The sequence below is a fragment of the Malurus melanocephalus genome, unplaced genomic scaffold, assembly GCF_030028575.1.
Source record: "Malurus melanocephalus ecotype Western Australia unplaced genomic scaffold, MMel_1.1 scaffold_408, whole genome shotgun sequence".
Taxonomy (NCBI): domain Eukaryota; kingdom Metazoa; phylum Chordata; class Aves; order Passeriformes; family Maluridae; genus Malurus; species Malurus melanocephalus.
The window spans coordinates 413852-434006 of NW_026623640.1; the positions used below are offsets into that span (position 1 = coordinate 413852).

Below are 20155 nucleotides of genomic sequence, written 5' to 3' on the forward strand. Positions count from 1 at the left end.
AATTGGCTTCATTATAAGTCTGAATATGTGTGCTATGGAAACCATCAGACACATCTGCATATCTTTGTTTCTCTTCAGTGTCACAGCACATTTAAAACGAGACACAAGAATTGAGAATTGATGGATGTTCTGAGTTCTGCCACTAATATAATGTGTTTGTAAGGCGATAGGTTTTCATTTTGCTCAGAAAAACAAGGGAATGGGAAGGCAACCCACAAATATATGTTCACTATATAATAGAATTATTATACATGGTAGCTGTAGAGTAGAAATAGTGTCAGTAGGGGAAATAAACTAATATTGGAATTCTGAGGAAAATACTTGGGATCCAAGACTTAAATTAGCTGTACACAGATCTAAACTCAGAGACTACACTCAATTTTTTAAATGAAGATTGCCACATAACTTAGAAAGAAATCTGCAAATAAATGTTTTCAGTGCTGCTAAAAGATATTTTTCGTTTTAGCTTCTATCAGTTTTGATCAAGTAGTTTGACAGTTGAATTGCCTGTATTGTCTGTCCAAAGAACATTAATCCCATCAAGTGAAGATAAATAACCCCTGGAGACTGTAAATATTTTTCAGTCCAAAACATAGACAAATAATTGCAGTTCAATTTGAGAGTTATTGTGTGCTTAGATCAAAATGCAAAAACTATGTTTCTCAGAAATGTTACAGAGAAATCTGATTTTTTTATGAGATTAAATAAACCAGATGAAGTAGTAGTTTAAATATCAATTTTGAAAAAGTATAAAAGTATAACTTTTGAAAAAGTATAAGTATAAAGCCTATAAGTATAGGCTTCTTAACTTCAGCTGTTAACATTCAGTTTTCCAGGAGAATTATCTGATTGATCAGAAATCCGTAATATTGTTTTTCAATAACTTCCACATTGCAGTTTTAAAGGTTAATATAAATTGTGAACTTCTAGTTCATCAACAGTTGACACAAAATGTTACATTAAAAAAGTTGTTACAGCTGAGCAGATGTTAACACTTGCATTGGTGTCTTTTGGGTAATATTTGCATACTATTCAAGTTCCTCTCCTATGTGACTTCTGAACAGTTACATTCTGCTTGTGTGTTACTGGAAGTAACTTAGAAACAAACATTTTCTGAATAAGAGGTGGGGAAGATTTATCTTTTATATTGTTATTTTCATTGGGTAAGGATTCAGTACTACCTGTGTGAACATTTTTATACCAACTTGATGCAGAATTTTTCAAATGGGGCTGACGATGAGATGGTACTTTATCGCTGTACCAGAACATAATACAGACTGCACTCTTCTTGAACTTTGCATATTTCCTGTGAACATCTGTATAATAATATGTACCAATTAGCATTTATTCCACTTGATATATGCAAATCTAATTTATTTGCAAATGCAAATTCTGCCTTGCTTGAACACAATGATCATGCTCTGAGAATACAGAATACTTTTTATGTTTTGAAGTATTGTCCAGTTTGAGTAATTCTAACAGGATCAGCTTTACGTACCTTGAGGATTGGACTGGTTTTCAATTTAGTTTCGTTTTTAAGGCATATTAAGCTTACTTCTTTACTGTTTTTTTTTTCAGATTAGAGATGACAACAAAAGACAACACCCATGCTTAGTGGAGTTCTCGAAATTGCCGGAGCAGGAAAAAAATTACAACTTGCAAATGTCACTTGAAACACTGAAGTAAGTTGCTAGAACTTTTGAAGTTTATGGTTAGGGTTTCCTAAGGAGATGCAGTTTCCAGAATTATAAATTGACACATGAATTAAAATTTGACATGTAGGTGAGGGTAATAATATGTAAATGAGGGAGTGAGATACATTAATGCATTATGTATTTGGCACTGAAAATTACTTCGATAGTATTTTCAAATTTGTTGTGGTCATGCTGATTGTGAAATAACAGTTCAGACAGTTTTCATCATTTTTTGGAAGAAAGAAATAGATCCAACCTTTGGAAAAAAATTCTTATTTGGTTTAGTTCAATTTAGTTTAACTTCTTTTAATTTTATTTGTGGATAAAATACAGTTGGACACTCAATATATTTTTATATTTTTCATGTGACTAAATTAGCAGCTTTACTTCAGGACCCTTTGCTGCTATTTCTGTGTCATCTGTGCATGTTGCCACGGAACAAACAGTAGCAGACATTCCCTCCTTTTGTGGATGAGTGATTAGATGTGCCAATGCTGTGGAAGCTCTCCAGCTGGAATGCTAGAAAATTTCAATGGGCCATTAAAGGGTTTGTTTAAGTAATCTAGTTTTCTGATTCACAAAGATAAAATACCTCAACTTTGTCGGTCAAGAAGGTGTGGGTTCTTTGCTGTGAACAGATTGAAAAATCTATTAGGAGAAGGAATTTCTTCCATATGTAGTATTGCATGTAGCCAACATGTAAAAATATTTCTCAAACTGTTAATTGCTCGATGGTAGATGTGGTTCTCCAGTCACCCATATTTGAAATCTATTCCTTCCTTTTTTTGTTGTTATAGTCACTTTTTCCTATTCAGAGAATTTACAAATGATGAATAGCCACATGTGATATGACCTTTCTGTGAATATTTATCCTATATTGTTAAAATATTTGCCATGTAAACTGATAGTACAATATTGTGTTTACATAATAATAAAATGACCTGATATCCTCATAGTAGAAAGTGATGTAGAACATTTCTTCTACAACTTCTCACAGATTTCTTTTCCAGCCAGCTTCTCTTCAACATTTACTGATCTACCATTCCCACAGTAAATAAATTACTCAGTGAAAAACATATTTATGACCCTAAGTGCTGAATAGTTTCTACAGGGATATTTTGCCATTATTTAGAGGCAAATCATTCAGAGGGAAATGGAACTGGAAGCAAGAAAATAAGTTCGAATTTTCTACAGGTGGATACTAGAATTACAAGGCAAGTTTTCTGAGCATTTCCTGGCAGCAGAGCAATGTGCTAAGGATTCAGAATATGTTCTTCCTTTCTATTTAATGAAACTACAAAAGATGATGTCATTTACTTTCACCACAGTTGGATCTTTTTCTAGAATACTCTATATAATATGACTCAGGCAGCAGAAAAACCATACTCTCATAATTAAATGTACACTGCTAATGTTTCATTAAGTATCAAACAAATTTAATGACTCCTTACATGATTGCTGGTTCAGAATTCAATGCTTTCCTAACCTAACCCTGTCAAAACAAAGTTTTTGTTTTATAAACATACAAGTTATGGAACTTTAGGTAATTTCGTTGCTTAGTCTAGAAAGAGTCTTTCCATTTAATGGGTAGTGTAGCATTCAGTCCTTCTATGTATTTCAAAATTTGTGTACTTACTGAACTAAGTCTTCCTTACTTTCTTTTGTCAATCCTTGTTTTCTGAAAAATGAAGTTCTAATTTTGTAATACCGAGTTGTATTTTCATGTAGACATCTCTTGTTAAAGGACTAGGAATACCTTGCTCAGTTAATTTCTACAAGCTGGAAAATTTGGAAAAATCAGTGCATTAATCATTCTAGGTGATCCATAAGTAACAACTTGAATTGTAACCGATCTAGACTATTTATTTACTAGATGTGTCTAGTCTACTAACTCAGCCTTGAAGGGGGGAAAAAGGGGAAGAGAGAAAGAAAATTTTATTTTAAAACTTTTAATAATTTTCTTTGCAATCAAACTGCATACTTGAAATAGTTGCAAAACATCAAGAATAAAACTCACTGTAATTGTGTTTTCTTTGGTGGTTTGTTGCTAGTTTTGTTGCCAGTTTCGCTGCCAGATGAGATTGTTAGAAATCAAGGAAGATCTAAGTCGTATTATCTGATAGATGATTTCTCTTCCATATATTGGAATCTCTGTATATTTTTCAGTATGATTGAATACTTTTATGAGCTATAAAAATTACATACTGTATGAAATGTCAAGATGCAGGAGTGAGTTGCCTCGTAAATGTCCTTGTAAAATCCCGTAAATGTCACAGGATTAAAATATGCTTGCTCATACTGTTTCTGCACATTCTTATATATTTTAATGTATATATTATAGTTTGGTCTTGTATATATTTTTTGTTGTTCTTCCTTATTATTTTGTGACTGACTTTCCCATTTCCATGTATTTACTCAGTCTTGTGTGATAATTACATGTATCATTGTGATGATGTGAGCTGCATTCAGCCACTTTTAGTTTTCTTGTTTAGGTTTGAAGCACTTTAATGGTCTTTCAGACTGCCAGTACAGTCTGTGATTTTATCCTCCTGTGGCACTCTGATTTGAATTTGTTGTGTTTGGGTAGAGATAATGTAGTGTCCAAATTCCTGGCTTACATTACAAGAAAATTAGGGTTACCAGAGGTTGTCTCCTCTGTACTGCATTTTGCTGTTAGCTGTGCTCTCCTAGTTATGCTGGTGATAGCTGCACAGGAATCATACTATTTATTCATGCCAGTTGAAATTTAGCTGCATGGAGTATTSTTAGCAGATAGTGTGTTTTGCAGGAGGTGGCCATTGGATATTAGTTTCCTCATTTCTGATTTTACTGTCAAATTTTAAGTCAGGGTTCACACTTGGTAACAGTAGGACTTCATGTAGCTAGCACTGAAAATATGCTCTAAGAATCTTCTTGAAACACACAATTCATCTGCCAAGAGAAATAATGTTGGAAGAGTATTTAAGACCATTTATGCTCTTTCCCCCCCCCTCTAGTCAGTTCAAGAGCAGTAAATATTGTTATAGCAAGACTAGAAAATGTTTTAGCTAGTGGCAAGAATGAATAAAAACCTTGTTTGACACCTTTCTTCCACTTTGGGAAAATTTGAAATGGAGTCCAAGGTATTTACACRTGTGATTTCTTCTGTAATTAGTTTCTGGCAAAAATATGGTGATCATTCTCAGGTTTTTGAGAAAATTCTCATCTGCTGCCAAAGTTAGGTCTCTGATTTTTCTCTAGGATTTCTTTTCATTTCAATGTATTTTAATAATGCACCTAGACTAAAGAAAGACTTTTTAACCCAATACTGAATATAAACGCAGGAACAACTAATTCATAACTTACAGATCAAATCCTGGAGACAAATGAGACTTAAAAATTATGCTGCTGAACAGTTTGATTATAAGGAAAGGAGTAAGTCTGAAAAAAAATCAGAAACCCAGTTGATACTGTAAATCCTGTTTTAAGGTTACATAAAGAGTGTTTGTTTTCTGAAATGACCTGCATTTTGCAGTCAGGTCACAATGTGTTGGTTCAGTGGCCCTGTGGTATAAGGCTTGTGGAAGGCACATGACACACTTTCTAGCTTGAATAAAATGTCAGTGTTGGCTTAATGCTCATCATACATTCTGCTGTCACTCTTCTCTTCAGTAGTGAGTCCTAAAAAAAAATACAGATGCAACTAAAATCTCTTAACAATAGCCTCTGAAAAAAGAAGACACATTCTAAAGGATAACAAGTGACAGTTTATGTCTTTTCTCTTTTAATCAGATTTGATATAAGTAACATAGCATAAAATGATCTGGGTATGAAGCAGTCTGAATGAGTATGTAAGTGGTATGAGTAAGTATATAAAGCAGAAATAATTTCAAGGACAGGGAATCTTCAAACTGATACCTCATGGATGAAATAGACTATTTGTTAGTTCCCTTTTGAAGTACCTTACTCATATTTTTATTAAAATTTTCAGGAAAGGCTTATGACATTTTCTGAACACTATCACAAAGCTAATTACACATACAAAAAGGCTGGTGTTGATATTTCAATATTTTATTGTAGTAATTTTCATAGGTTTCATTTGTTTTATAGTGCTGTTTATATTCACAGAAGGATCTCTAAATATAGAAACAGTGTCTATAGTTCATCTCTGGTTTCTGTGCCCTAGAACCCTACTGGCCTTAGGCTGCCATGTTGGAATTGCTGATGAACGTGCTGAAGAAAAAGTGAAAAAAATGAAACTTCCAAAGAAGTAAGTTGAAATTCAAATGTGTCTTCTTGTCAGGCTGTGTGAAATAAGCAAATTCTATTTTAAAAATTAAATATTTGCATTGCTAGTTTTATTAATTCTTGGGCTTGCATGTATGGACATGAATTTTCAGGAATACTCAGAAATTTTCACACACCTTCGTCCACAGCTTTTTTCCAGATATTTGTTATATACCTGATGTGTAGACAAATTTTAGGTTTGTGCTTCATTGAAATGTCTGATATTCAGTGTTACACGTTTCTTTTATTTATGGTGTGTACCACAGAGACTTTGTAAAGAATTTTTGCAGTAAATTTATTGATGTATTTTACTGTGCTGTAGATATTTAAAGGTAACCCTTTTGAAGGTCCTCAAATGGCCATGATGTGAGGTGTAGAGAACTGGTACAATCACCTGACTTTTTCCCAGGAGATCTGTTGGCAGCAGCACTGGGAGGACTGGGCTCAGCCTGGTATGGTGCAGTGGCTCTGGTGGGCCTGGCCAAGGTGCCCTGGCTTCTTAGCATCCGTGCACCTCCACACAGTTTGGAAATGAAGAATTTGGCAACTTGAATACAGTTGAGATAATGGAACTACAGTTTCATATGCCTTTATGACAGCCCTACTGCCCAACATATACTTGAGCCCACGGGATGAAGGAGATTGTATAATATGTAAAAATCAGAAATGTAAAGGTCACAGTTTTACTAGGAGAGTACTTCTACATGGTCTATTATTCCTGAATTCAAATCAGCAGTTCAGTATCTTGGTTATGACTGGTAAGTGCTGGTTGCTGAATTCCTGCCACCAGTAGCGACTCAACTGCTCTTTGGAGGAATGTGTTCTGTGCAGAAGCAGCTGCTCCTCTGCTATTGCCTATGTCCATTATTCACAGCATTCCTTGCCTGGCCCATACCTTTATGTTATATGCAGTCCTTAAGGCCAGTGTAATAACCTCCAGCACATATTTAACTAAAGCATGCCTTCTTTCTTCCTTTTGTGAGCCAAAAGCATGGACCGCATTCTGGCAAGGTTCCTGCAGGCTTCTGTGTAATACTTTACTACAAGGTCACTGTAAGAACCCAGACCCACAAGCCTTTGGTACCTACCACACTACACAGATTTACATACCCCTGAGGGTATGTATGTTTCAGAATCTCCGGTGTGGTGACTTTGCCAGAACGAATGGGAATAAAAGCAAGGTATTAACTTAAGTTCCCCCAAAATGTTCTTCAGTTTTAGTATCCCAAAATAACTGTATATCTCTCAAAGAAGAGATATGTAGGGCCTTCTGTATTTTCGTTCTGAATTTCCTAGACAGAAATATATACATATTTGCAAGATTATTCAAGTGAATCAAATTTCCTGCTTTTGAAAAACTGCAGTTAAATCTCAACTGTGAAGAAATTATACTTCCTAATATAAGAAGACCAGTAATGTTGAGTCTTTTTAATGTCATTAACAGTCAGACCTGAAGTCATAGCATAAATACATATTCAAAATTTTTGTATAATAATTGTATAGTGGATTGAAAAAATAGCAAAAAGGAAAGGAAAACATTGTGGCAATATTCTTAAAAGCTTGTGCAAGGGAGCGTGACAGGAAAGAGCTCAGTGATTGCCAACCTGACAAGTGTGCAAATTTCATGTTTCGTGTTTCCATTACTGCCTTGTTTTACTCATCTCACTGAAGTGACTTCACAGATACTTGAAGAGAGGTAACTGTGAGGACAGTTAACTCCTGGGTGGGTTTGCTGTAATAGAAAACTGCAGTTTGGGAACTATGTGGATGGCTGATTTTGGAATTACGTTCTTGAATTTTTGTTTTCAAAGTTAAACTTTTTCTTTTTATTGTGTTAATTTTGAAGGGTCAATCTCATATTTATAGATAGTAATCCCCCTTAAATACGTGATTGTTTTAAATTATTGTTTTCAAGAAATAATTTGTTTAGATGTGTTTTAAAATGGGTATCACAGAAGAGAATTAATTAAGATTTGTAAAGTATTTGAATATTTTGGAATATAAGTGGGTATAAATACCGTTTCATTTTTTTTGGTTTCTCACTGTCAGTACAAACAAAAAGAAAACAAGAAAATGACAAGATTATTTAGAAAATAATGGAACAATTATTTAAACTAGCCATTCTTTATACACTCCAGGAAGTATAATTTCAGTGGGAGAATGTTTATTTTCCAGATTCCTTTTGTTTCAACCAAAATAGTGCTTTGTATGCTGGAAGAGAAATAGAACCATAGAATCATTTGGGTCAGAAAAAACTTCAAGATCATGAGGTCCATAGTCAGAGATATTCATCCATTCACCAGTTCCAGCCAGTTTTTTGCTTGGGCCACAGGGAAGCCTGAGATCTGTCCCCTGGAGAGCCTCTGCTCCCTCGGCATCCCCGGGCTGGCTGTCTGCAGGCTGATTTTCACACTTTTATTTCCTCTCACTCCTCTCTGCCAATAAAGCACTTCGCTTTTTCTTTAAGATGTTTTTCCAGAGACATCTCCAGCGTGGCTGAGAGATTCAGTTGTGGCCAGCAGTAGGTGCCTTTTGGGGCCAGCTGGAAGCAACTATGTCAGGTCATGGAGGTTGCCCTATGGGTACAGACACCCTGTACAGCTCCTGTCTCTTCCCCCACACTCTTTTGTTCCGGCTCCTCTTACCGTATGTATTCCCTCATCAGCTGATGAAAGGGGGGCTGGTTGTTAAATCTTTGAAATTTTGAATACTTTTTCTTTTCTCAGTATAAGTGGGGTTTCTGATTGTTAGTTTTGCTAGCCAGAAAACCATGCAACGTGAAGAAAAGCTACCAGCATGGTGGTGCCGCATACTGTCATTGGTTTTCACGGTAAATTTAGGAAGTCCTGTTGTGCTGCACCCATGACCATATGTTTATGTCCTATACTGCAGGTTTACTCATAAGTAGGAGATTTCCATAATTAATTGGAAGGGAACAACGTCATAAAAGTAGCATTCTTAGGAGTGCTAAGGAAAGTGAGAAAGCTGCCTTTCTTTTATGAAGTCATACTTAAATTTTAAATGTTTGCTCCTGTGATTTGAAGGATAGTTAAGGTATGAATTATTATGAGGACAGACTTTTAATGGGGATTTCATAACTGGTCTTGAGTAAGCCATTTAACTTATTGCTCTGTCTCTTAATATCACTCTATGCAAGAGGAAGAATGTTTTTTCTTGTTTCAGTAGAATGCGGATAGAATTTAATAAATATTTTGATCTGCTCAGAGGTAGCAATAATAGTGTTGATGCAAGCATTCAGATAAAAACCACTGTAATCTACTACTTTGAATATGTGGCATTACTAACATACTTCAAACACATCTTTAGTTCAGATCATTTAGTTACTTCATCCCATCAAGATGCAGGTAGCTTGAAATAGAATAAAAATCAAATCAGTAATCAAAGGTACATTACTATTCTTTATGTTCGAAGGCATAAATCACATTTATTTAAATATGTTGCATAGATGTTATATATAATTCACAAATATTATTTCTTTCCTTTATTGGTTTCTATTAATTTTTTTCTTGCAGCAAACTAACTGCAAGTTCTGCTTTTTTCAACAGCTATCAGTTATTGAGTGGATATAAGCCAGCCCCCATGGATCTGAGTTTTATCAAGCTGACCCCCTCTCAAGAAGCTATGGTAGATAAACTGGCAGAGAATGCTCACAATGTGTGGGCAAGGGACCGGATAAGGCAAGGCTGGACATACGGCATCCAGCAGGTAAGTGCCACCTTCAGACACTTAAAAGAGCACTTATCTATTGAGGTAATTCACAGTCGAATGGAAATAATTGTGATACACCATCAGGAGGAAGCAGCTAATGAGTGCAAGTTTGTCAGTCAAAGAAAGCAAAAATACATAATTAAAGCAATCATGCTAAGTAGCAGTATGAGACTCTTTTACAAGCAGTATTAAAAAAACTTGGTGGTGTATTCTTGTATGCTGTTTATTTCTCAAGGTGAGAAGATTGCATGCAGGAAGCTAATGTGCTCCAGTATTTTAGGAAATGTAAACATTGACTTTCACTAGGGGAATCATTTAAATGTTTGCAGTTCTGGGAATTGAATAATTTTGTTTATCCAGGAAAATCAGAATGTAAACTTCTAGTAATAACTTTGCTAATATGTTATATTTCTGACAGAAGCCGTGTTTAGCTGAGTGTAGTTAAGTCAGACTCAAAGTTTCTGTCCTACTCCCATTTTTCTGTTTTTAGTGAATAAGAATATTATTTGGTAGTTATCATACTGTGTTGCAATGGAGGGGAGTAAGAATAAAGAATGAAGAATTATTAAAAACAAATTAGATTCTTTGGTTTCTTTAAAAAAATCACAAAAACCAGTCTGTGTCTTTACTTGCCCTAAGAAATGTGTAGGAGCATTTCACAGTGAAATTGTAGGAGAATTCCCCCGTTGGGGATAAAATGATTTTTCATGGTTTGTGGTAAGCATAAAAGATCATTATTTTTTGCAAAAATGAGAAACAGCTGTTTTGTAGTTGTGTACACTTTTTTCCTGCAAACAGTGGTTTTATTTTTTGGACAAAAAATTGAGTTATACATTTCAGTGTGTCAAATTTTGCTTTTCTACAGGACCAAAATTAATTCTATCTGCAAAACGTTTGCATAAAATAACAAAATAATCTGATTTAATATATATTGTGTTGAGCACTTAACTTCACCTCATCATATACAAATATGCTTATGTGACAAAATATATGCTGCATATCTGCATTTCAACAGTYTTCATTAGAGTATCTTACTATGAAGCTGTCATTGTGTTTCTTTGTCTTTTGTATTTAGGAAATCTGTGTTCCGTATTTGGGTCTAGGCAGACAATGAGCCAATCTTGCTATTTGCAGACTGGAATACATCTAATATTCCCTACTAGAAAAATGCTGAAGATAATTCAGTTTTTTTGCAAGTCCCCTGCTTACCACAGGATTAAGTTTTCGCAGAATACTGCACCTTTAAGTAAGAGAAGGTGGCCCTTTGAGGTGCTGTTAACATTTCTGATGGGATATGAATAATGAGAAGTGTTGGAAAAGACAATTTTCTGTTGTCAGGTGGGGCAAGGGATTAATTTGTTTTGAATTCACCATTTCAATCCTGTGTTTGTGGAAGCAGTGTACAATTCATTTCTAGAATGAAAAACTGCTGAAAAGAAATATTTCTGATATATACAAGAATGCATTCAATAATTTTTACCATGTCCCCCATATTTTTATTCTTCCAGAAGTCTACAGTTTTCAGTGCAGGGCCTTGCCAATTGGAACTTTGAAATGAGTGAAAGTTGGGAAATAGTTACAACTTTGATATAAACTTGTCATAGCTCAAAATTAAATTTAGTTTTGCAACAGAATGTATTGGTTCAGGTCAAGTTAAGAAGTTTCTGGAATGAAATGCATCTCTCAGCTAATTATATTTCTAACTAGCATTGGGAAAATTTAATCGCATGACTCATGTGTAGTGAGTAAATTTTCTTAGATCTTGAAGATGATTTAACCTATCCTTTGTATCTGTGTATCTTTGAAAAAAAGCTATAAATAATTTTTTCACGTTTATTGGAGTGAATTTGCAGCTAAATTGAATATCTTCTGAATTAGTGAGGTGGTTAAGTAAAAAAGTCAGTTAAATTATGATGTCCAAGTCTTTCCCAGTGTTACTGGTTTGGGAATGATATGTAAAAGATGTAATGGGAGTGGGTGGCACTGAAAAAAAATTTCTCCTTTGTATCTACACCATATAGTTACTAAACACTTTCCTTATCTATGTTTTGGTGTGCCTGTTCATATAGAAGGTTCTGCATTTGAAGAGGTGTGATGTGATTGTCATAAATCAATAGTTTAATTATGGTTCCCAAAAGACAGTGGAGTTGTTCCAGGTCACAACTTGAGTTTAAAAAAACCCCCCAAAACTCCAAAAACATTGATCAGACYAATCTAGTAGGGGATATAACCTAAATTTAAACACTTCAGCTTAATGTTAGAAGGATCATGAGGTCTGTCCTGTGTTCTCAGTGCTGTGTCCAGGGAAAGAGACTGTTGAACCTAAAATGTTGTAGCCGCATGAGGAGACATTTTTGAGGCTCATATGGAGAGAGCACAAAGGGAAAAAAGAGGAATATTCTACTCACCGAACAGCTCCCTGTATTTTATCTACTGACTCCTAAAATACTTTCCTAAGGGTAACTCTTGGAACTATTGGCCTTGGAACTCTGGCCTTCCCTAGGCTCCCTTCCTAATAAATGTCCTGCTTGCTGGATGACAGAGTTCAATATGAAAATTAAATCTGTGCTCACTTACTAAAATTTATAGTCTGGTGTGAGAAAAATCATGGAAAAATATGGAGGTTTAGTTTCAACCCTCTTAGTCTTGTAATTACTGAATGGTCTATTACTCATTTTTCAGAGTTTTTAAAAAATTGACTCCATAGCTTCAAAGATACTTGGCTGGACAAATAGGATTTAGGTATGTAAATCCATTCTGATGGCCATGGACAAGATTTTGTGTAAAAGAGTTATCAGAATGGTATCCCCTTTCAGAAATTTTCAGAATTTTAAGTTTTCAGAAATTTTCAAAAAAGTTTTGGAGCAATCCATGTGAGTCAAGCTCTGATTTTGGCTATCATGTTAAGCTATGAAAGAGTCTTAGACAAATGCTTCTGCTCTAAATTTTGATTTGGCTTAGGTATGTATGATAAATAATGAACTGTCCATCCTTATCAACACAAAGACACTTCTGGGCATGAAGAGAAGATCTTAGAAAATTTAAAAGTAAAAAGCTTAAGTGGCTATGAAATGGATCACATTTGGAATTGTAAAGCCACTTTATTGGGGTTTTGCAGTACTGAGTACTTACGCTTTAAACATCCAAATATTTTTCCTGTGTATGACTAAAGACTTTTGTGTGCGGAGTTAGGCACTGTTGTTGAGAATGCAGTACAATGGTGCAGTGAACAGTGTCATAGTTATGCTTTCAACAGAGTATGATTGTTAAAGGTGAACAAGAGCTCAGAAACATTCATGATGTTCAGGAAGCAGATTTACAAGATCATGTTTTGTTCTCTTATTCTTGGCAGACAAGTTACTGCAGTCTCATGGATAGTTAAACAAATAGATGATACCACTGAAAACTTTCTCAACAATAGTGAGTCCTGCGGAAGCTGCCAGGCTTTGGATATTGATGTTGATTTACTTTTAATTCATTATTTTTTTTGTTTTCAAATAATTAGGGTTTTTTTTTTTCTTCTAGAGAAAAGACCAAAAGCTGAATTTCAAGAGTACCTACAATGTGCAGAAAACAAATATCATTTATTAAAGTCCATATGAAGAGAGCAGAATAGCGAGGTGCTCCCTTCTGGGTGCAGTTCAGAGATGCTTCTCATTTAGCTGACACACATATCACATGGCTAACTCTAGCTGTTGTCCACACTGCCATGTGCTTCTGCTTGACTCCAGTGGGTTTATTTCATGGGCTACTTTCTGTCAACCCATCATATTACTGTTACATGTTACAGTACTGGAATAAAGTGACACGATATTATGCTGTATAATACTATAAACAGATCTTGCAGAGCTATAAAATAGTTTCCTAAGGGAAAGAAGCTTTCAGATGTTTGAAAGTGGATGAAATAATCACTGGGAAATATGAACAGCAATTGTGCTCTGGCTATATGATGAATAAAATAATCGAGTAAGCCTGTTCTGTATGAGTGCCTCATTGTTTTGGGATTACATAAAATGAAAAAATTAAAGGGATACTCTCAAGTAGTTCATGTATAAACCAAATCTTTCTTTAAAAGTTGTTGGGGAAAATGCCTTCCAACCTCCAGATTTTTTTTCCATCTTCTAAATCCACCACTGCTTGTCAGGCTTTTTTCGTAACAAGATATAACAAGCTACATTTTGTGTATGGCTATATACAGTATTTTTGTTCTGCTGCTGCAGAGCCAGCCAGCCAGGAAAGGGAGCACAAGTTAGCTAAATCCTGTTCCCAGAACTGTCCTGACAGCTCTGATGGCACTGATCACAAACAAGTAGGTATTTTTGAGTAGTACAGACTCCCAGTTGCTTATTGCTCCATGAAAGGAGCAGAAGGAACAAAACAGGTAGGAAAAATACGTGTTTCTGCTTAAAAGAACATATTAAACAGCAAGAGTAAGTGGAAAAACAAGCTCAAAATCAGTATGAAAATACTTGACCATGTCCCTTTAAGGGAGAAAAAGTTTGCCTCCAAGTTGGTTGTATTGGAACTGGGGAAATGGTACATAAACAAGGACAGATAAAGGAATTAGACCCAGGCAAAGGAGCAATGGAGCCTTGCTGTAAGTTACTAAAATAAATCACATTTGTGCTATAAGAGAGTGCTTTTTTCTTTTTTTTCCTTTTTTTTTTCTCCTTTATGGATTTTTTTGTTCAGTCCTAACATAATTACATGAAGTTTTTTGTTTGGTAACTTATAAGGAATTTGTCATAACAAGATGATGGAAAAATAGCATTGAAATATAAAAGGATCTATTTGTGACTAAATCTTCACAATCTAATGAAAAATATTCAGAATTTATCCATGAACTTAGAGTAATTTTTAAAATTCATAAAACTGTGATGTTATGCATACAGGAGAATCCCATTGTCCATATAAATTAGGAAAAGAGGGAAAAGGAGAGAAAAGAGTTGAGCTTAGAGATAAGAAAGCAAATGAAAATAATTTAAAGTACATTACCTACCTCGTCCCTCTTCCTGAATACATGACTTCTAGGTCTCCCCACTGATCGTAGAGATGACAGCCAAATGTTCTTTTGAATTTTGCTTATATGCACTGTCACATATCCAGATAGCTTAGTCAAAGGGTATCTTGCTTTTTCTTCATATTGCATTGTCTTCTGGCTAACAATCAGAAACCCCATTTATATTGAGAAAATAAAAAGTATTAAAAATCTCACAGATTTAAAAATTATTTATAAAAATTGGCAACATAAACCTTTCCTCTCACTGTGTAAAGAGCATCTTAAAAAAGATGCTCTGCACTTCCTGTCCTAGAAATGTTAGTCAGTATTGTCAAGCAATTATAAGAAATCTTATTTCACTTTGGCCCAAAAATGCAAGGTAGTTTGGTCTTTTAAGTCAGGATCTTACTATTTTAGATTTATAGAAAGTATATGACATGATTATTTGATCAGGAGTCGGTGTTCTCAGACTGCCTAAGGCTGCAGTGCAAGAGAGGCATTGTTCTGGAAATTCAGGCTGGGTGAAATGCGCATGCTTGGGAAAAAATACAAGTTGTTTATTTTTTCATTAAACACAAATAAACCCAGCATTTTGTTCTTGTAAAAAATACTTCTGTAACATCAATTTTACGTTTTGCATGATTTATGTTGATATGTTAGTTCCTTTCATTTATAGTCAGGATACATTCTGCCAGGCATTCCATATTGGTGTGGTCCTCAGTGAAGATGGCATAGGTTGTACACATATGAGTGGGGATACACATACTTCTAAGGTTAAAACTCTGCTGCTAGTATTCCAGGTGAGGAAAACAACCTCTGCTTTGGTTGGGTACATTTGGATTATTAACCTTGTTAAGAATACAGCTTTGTGAGGACTTTATTGTGCTTTCTGGTTCTAATGCTCTGGACTTTGAAAATTACTTCTTTAGTAAATATCAATGTAGAATTGTGTTTTCCCCTTCCCCCTTTAAGATGATTTCTGTTTTTAATGGTGTCTGGTTAAACATGAGTTACTGTGATAGGTGTGGAAAGGCTAGACCTCTGGACAATGAGGCATGAAAGTTATGATGCGGGGAAATGATCTTGCACATGATGTCCATGCTGCACTCACATGGTGGCTCACTGGGTTTCTGGCGGCGCTACTGGCAAGGTCAGCCAGTAGCATTTGTTGTGGCAATTGCTTAGAAATCTTCGTGACAGTGTGAGATGTGCATCTTGCGTGTTGGTGGAGATATGACAGCAAGCAAAATCAATTCACAGCTGTGGAATTAGGGTTTTCTAATGGTGCAAAGGGAGCTAAGAAAACAGCAGGACGTCTGTCTCACTGGATGTGTGTTGAAATGCATTTGTTTTGAGCTTGTAGTTTAACAGCCTTGGTTATGAGAACAAAATCATTTTGCCACCACAAAGAATATGTGTCTGTATAGCTCTAATACTTTAAATTGCAAAATGTATGTTCCCATTAAATTATTGTCTTTTTTTTTGTGCATTATTCCTTGTATCTGTTCTAATTTTTCAGTCTGTTGCTGTCTTTCTTTTTGATAAGCACTTGTTTACATATGTTTCTAGCATCCTTTTGTTCCTTTTAGTCTAGTGGTCTGTGTTCCTGAGCTTCTCAGAGCTTTGGGAAGTCCAGGAGCACACAGTTTGCAATCCCACAGTTATAGCTCTGAAAACTATACTATTCTTTTCAGTTATCTTTTAGAAGTTTATAAGAGGCATTATTTTTTGTTATGGAATTACTTCTGAAGCGCACCACCTTACTACACAGATTGCATCCCTTAATAGGCTCTTTTACAGCTGCTTATGGAATTTGATTATGGTTTTCTATGCTGTTGTAGATGATGTAGGTGTTTCTTGTTTCATTCTTACTATTATGTGAGATCTGTCTGTGGAAGTTCCAAGACCAATTGTAGGTCCAGTGCCATGAAATCAGTTATCAACACATCACAGACTTGTTGAACGAAAAAACTGCACTTTACATCTGATGTGTGTTTCCTTTGAATTATTTTTCAGCCATGTTCTTTAACTGTCATGGGATATTTAAAAGTGTTGTTGATTTTTTGGTGTGTGTATTTGGGTATTTTTTTCTGTACTTATTTTCTCTTGCTTTTGAGAGCTGTATGCAATTAGTACCATTGTTGGCCAATTATTTCCTAATTAAAATCCTTTAATACCCTACAAGTAAGCGTATATGTGCCCATTCAGATAGTTGTTTGTCTATAATTTGCTGTATATATCAGAATCTGTAGTGTACACTGAAAAGTAATACTGACTTTCCGTGGTCAGGGCTGTATCACTGCAGTTTAACATTATTAGTTCCATTCAGGGCACATTCTCCCAGGCATACCGAGTTGCAGTGGTGTTTTTCACTTAATTAAGTAAATTAAATTGTAAATTATTAATTGATGTTTGTAACATTAAATGAAGATAAAGCTGTGTAATAAAATATATAGGTTTTCTCCTCCCATTTTTTCTTCTGTGATATGATAGATTTTCAATTCAAAAGTATATATAAATGTCATATATGTTGCCCAGCTCAAACCATTTCTTTGGTTTGAAGTAGTTGCCAGACAAATTATATACAAAAGAGTCTTCTGATGAATCATTAGACTGTCATATCTGGAAAATTCTGGCAAAAGAAACCAAAAAAACTTGAGCTGAATGTTAAAACTTATTTTAAAAGTCTACAATAACTTCTTTGTATTGAATAGGAAGAAGTCAATCTATGTACCACTTGGAAATGTACTCAGTAAAAACTACTGCTCTTAGCTAATCAGTTTTCTTGTTGACTTGATTGTAAATGTGCAAGGCTCAATCACTGTGCAGGATCATTCTCTACACTTGTTCCAGAGAGTTGCAGAAGGTCATTTGCATGAAAACTTATGATAACAGTGCTTAATTCAGCAATAAATAACACATTCAAAATTGAAATATATACATTATAGAAAAAATAAAGAACAAAGTTGTTAAAAGAAAAATCTCTTCTCACATTTAAATTTAAATATATAACCACTGTCTTGAATGGGTGAAAAAGGTCACAATGTTAAATAAAATTAGACCSAAGGAAAAAAATCTGTTAAATCCACTTGGCTTAATACAATAAAATTTATGCATTTTCCCCCCCTTTCTCTCATTTTGTGCTGAACCATTTTAAAAGCACTTACACTATATTTCATTATAAACATTGTTATCAGCTAATTGCCTGTATGTTAGTGTGTGTTATGGTTGCTATAGTAGGTAAAAATACATTAGTCTGACTGTATATCATGGATAAGAAGTTACATATTTCTTGTTCCAAACTTCTATTTCATATTTTAAAAAACAGTATTTCACCTCTTTTGGACACACAGTGCTCAAGAGGAAATGATTTCTCTTTTTTGTGTCCTTTCCATGAAAAATAATTAAACCCATGGTGTTCCATCATCTCAGATGTTATGTGAATATTCTTATATCAAATAATAATTTCTCATAATATTTACTTCAGCATTTGCTTCAACAACAGAGCCCTTTTTCACATCTACAAAAAATTACACACTGGAATAAGCAGGATGTCAGCTTAGGAGTTTGTAATAAATATGAAAAGTAGATCCCTCAGATGATATTGGTGTGGGCCCTGCTGTTGTGCTTTCCACTGGATATAATCAGAGCTGATATGGTTTTGTAATTTGTGTCCCCAGCAATGCATTGCTGTTAGCTTTCAGTTAGCCCTTTCAGCATATGGGTAATGCTTAATATTTCTTCTTCTAGAGGAATCACTTGCAGGAGCAGGTTTCATCAAGAACTGGTTTATAAATGTACTTTTAGCATCTGCTTACTTTGACAAGGCAAGAGGCAGATAGCCTCACATCTAAGACTTTAAATGTTAACAAAAAATGCCAACAAGAATTTTTCAGGATGGATGAGCTATTTCTTCTCTGCCTGCAAAGACAGAATTGAAACCACATATGTTCCTAAAGCTAGAACTGTAATGCCATAAAAGAAGTAAGGTACTTTCACTGTAGACACCGTCTTCTAAGACAGTAGGCATTGTTTTTGCATTTTGTGATAAATCTAACCAGTCACAAACACTGCTCAATGTTTTTGTTATTGTACTCAAAGAATAAACACCAGCTACTTTTTCATATGATATGTCTGTTGTGTAATTTTATTTATAAATATATATTAGGAAAAAGCATGGACAGTTCTTTGCATGATTTCTCTCCCTGTCTACAAATTCTGACAGGATGTGAGAAGAACAAATAGACAAGAAAACAATTCTGTTAGTCACTAAAAATTATATTAGCTATTTAAATAATCCAGTTAAACACTGCTTTCAAATAAGATAGTTTTGCAATAGAGGAAAACCTAATCAATGTTTTTTAATGAAATTCAAATACAAAGATTAAACCTTACCAATACTTCCATTTCAGCTGGAGAAGAGGTTAGTTTAATTACCTGTTGCAAAAACTCTACACATGAAGCACATTAGTATTCTTGCAAGCCCCTTTATTTGTGAAAAGTACATATCTTAAGTAGTTGATATAGTAATGCACAGTTTTATTATCTATTTTATAATTTCTTAATTAGTGTTGCATGCATTTATTATTTTTTACTAGTATTTTGTTCTTTTATTCTAATCATGTTTACTACTTGGGCATTTAATGTATCTTGTTTAATTCTATAGTAATAAAAATCCAAACCTCTGTATATTTGTTGTACAGATATGTCTGAGTTTTAGTTAGAAAGAAGTTTCTTGTTATGTTAACAGCTTCACAAGCAATGTATTAAATATAATTCTTTTGACTTTTCTGTCAAACTTGTTGCATCTATCCTTGTTTCTGTGGTTTGCATTGGTATTTTATTACGTAAATTAGACAGAAAATTACAGCATATATAAGCCACATAGCTGTGTTTATTTGTGTGTGTCACTTGAGTTTTTTAGTGAATTCAGTCTTTTTACTAGTGTCTAGACTACTGCAATTTCTTTGCTTCATTGCTCTATTTGAAGTCACATGATTTCAGTTGGTGCAAAAAGTAATTTTAATGCTGCTATTACAGCATAATCTTGTCTGTAAGACAAAACACAGTTTCTGAAATTAGACTTTTTTTTATGCGTACACAGGATGTGAAAAATCGACGAAATCCTCGCCTTGTACCGTACGCTCTTTTGGATGATCGAACAAAGAAGTCCAACAAAGACAGTCTTCGGGAAGCAGTCCGCACCCTTCTAGGCTATGGTTACAATCTGGAAGCTCCTGATCAAGATCATGGTAATTAATTTGGGGGTTTTTCTCAAAAAAAAAAAAAAAAAAAAAAAAAAAGAAAAATAAAAAAAAAAAAAAAAAAAAAAAAAAAAAAAAAAAAAAAAAAAAAAAAATTTAAAAAAATTGAATTTTCAGCTCCACTAGCGAATTTGTCAGTCCAATAAAACATTTTGAGCAGGTGTCTCCAAAACAAATAGGTGCTTTTCTCCATTTTCTGTTTA

The 20155-nt window shown here is 34.5% G+C and overlaps 1 protein-coding gene across 1 annotated transcript in view; it reads left to right on the forward strand.

Annotated features, from left to right (window-relative positions):
• RYR2 (ryanodine receptor 2) overlaps window positions 1-20155 on the forward strand; it is a 288052-nt gene that overhangs the window by 125001 nt on the left and 142896 nt on the right. The window contains exons 24-27 of the mRNA XM_057379481.1: window positions 1579-1682; window positions 5860-5943; window positions 9527-9686; window positions 19793-19940. Coding sequence (XP_057235464.1) covers window positions 1579-1682; window positions 5860-5943; window positions 9527-9686; window positions 19793-19940 — 496 coding nt within the window. The remainder of the gene's footprint in view (window positions 1-1578; window positions 1683-5859; window positions 5944-9526; window positions 9687-19792; window positions 19941-20155) is intronic.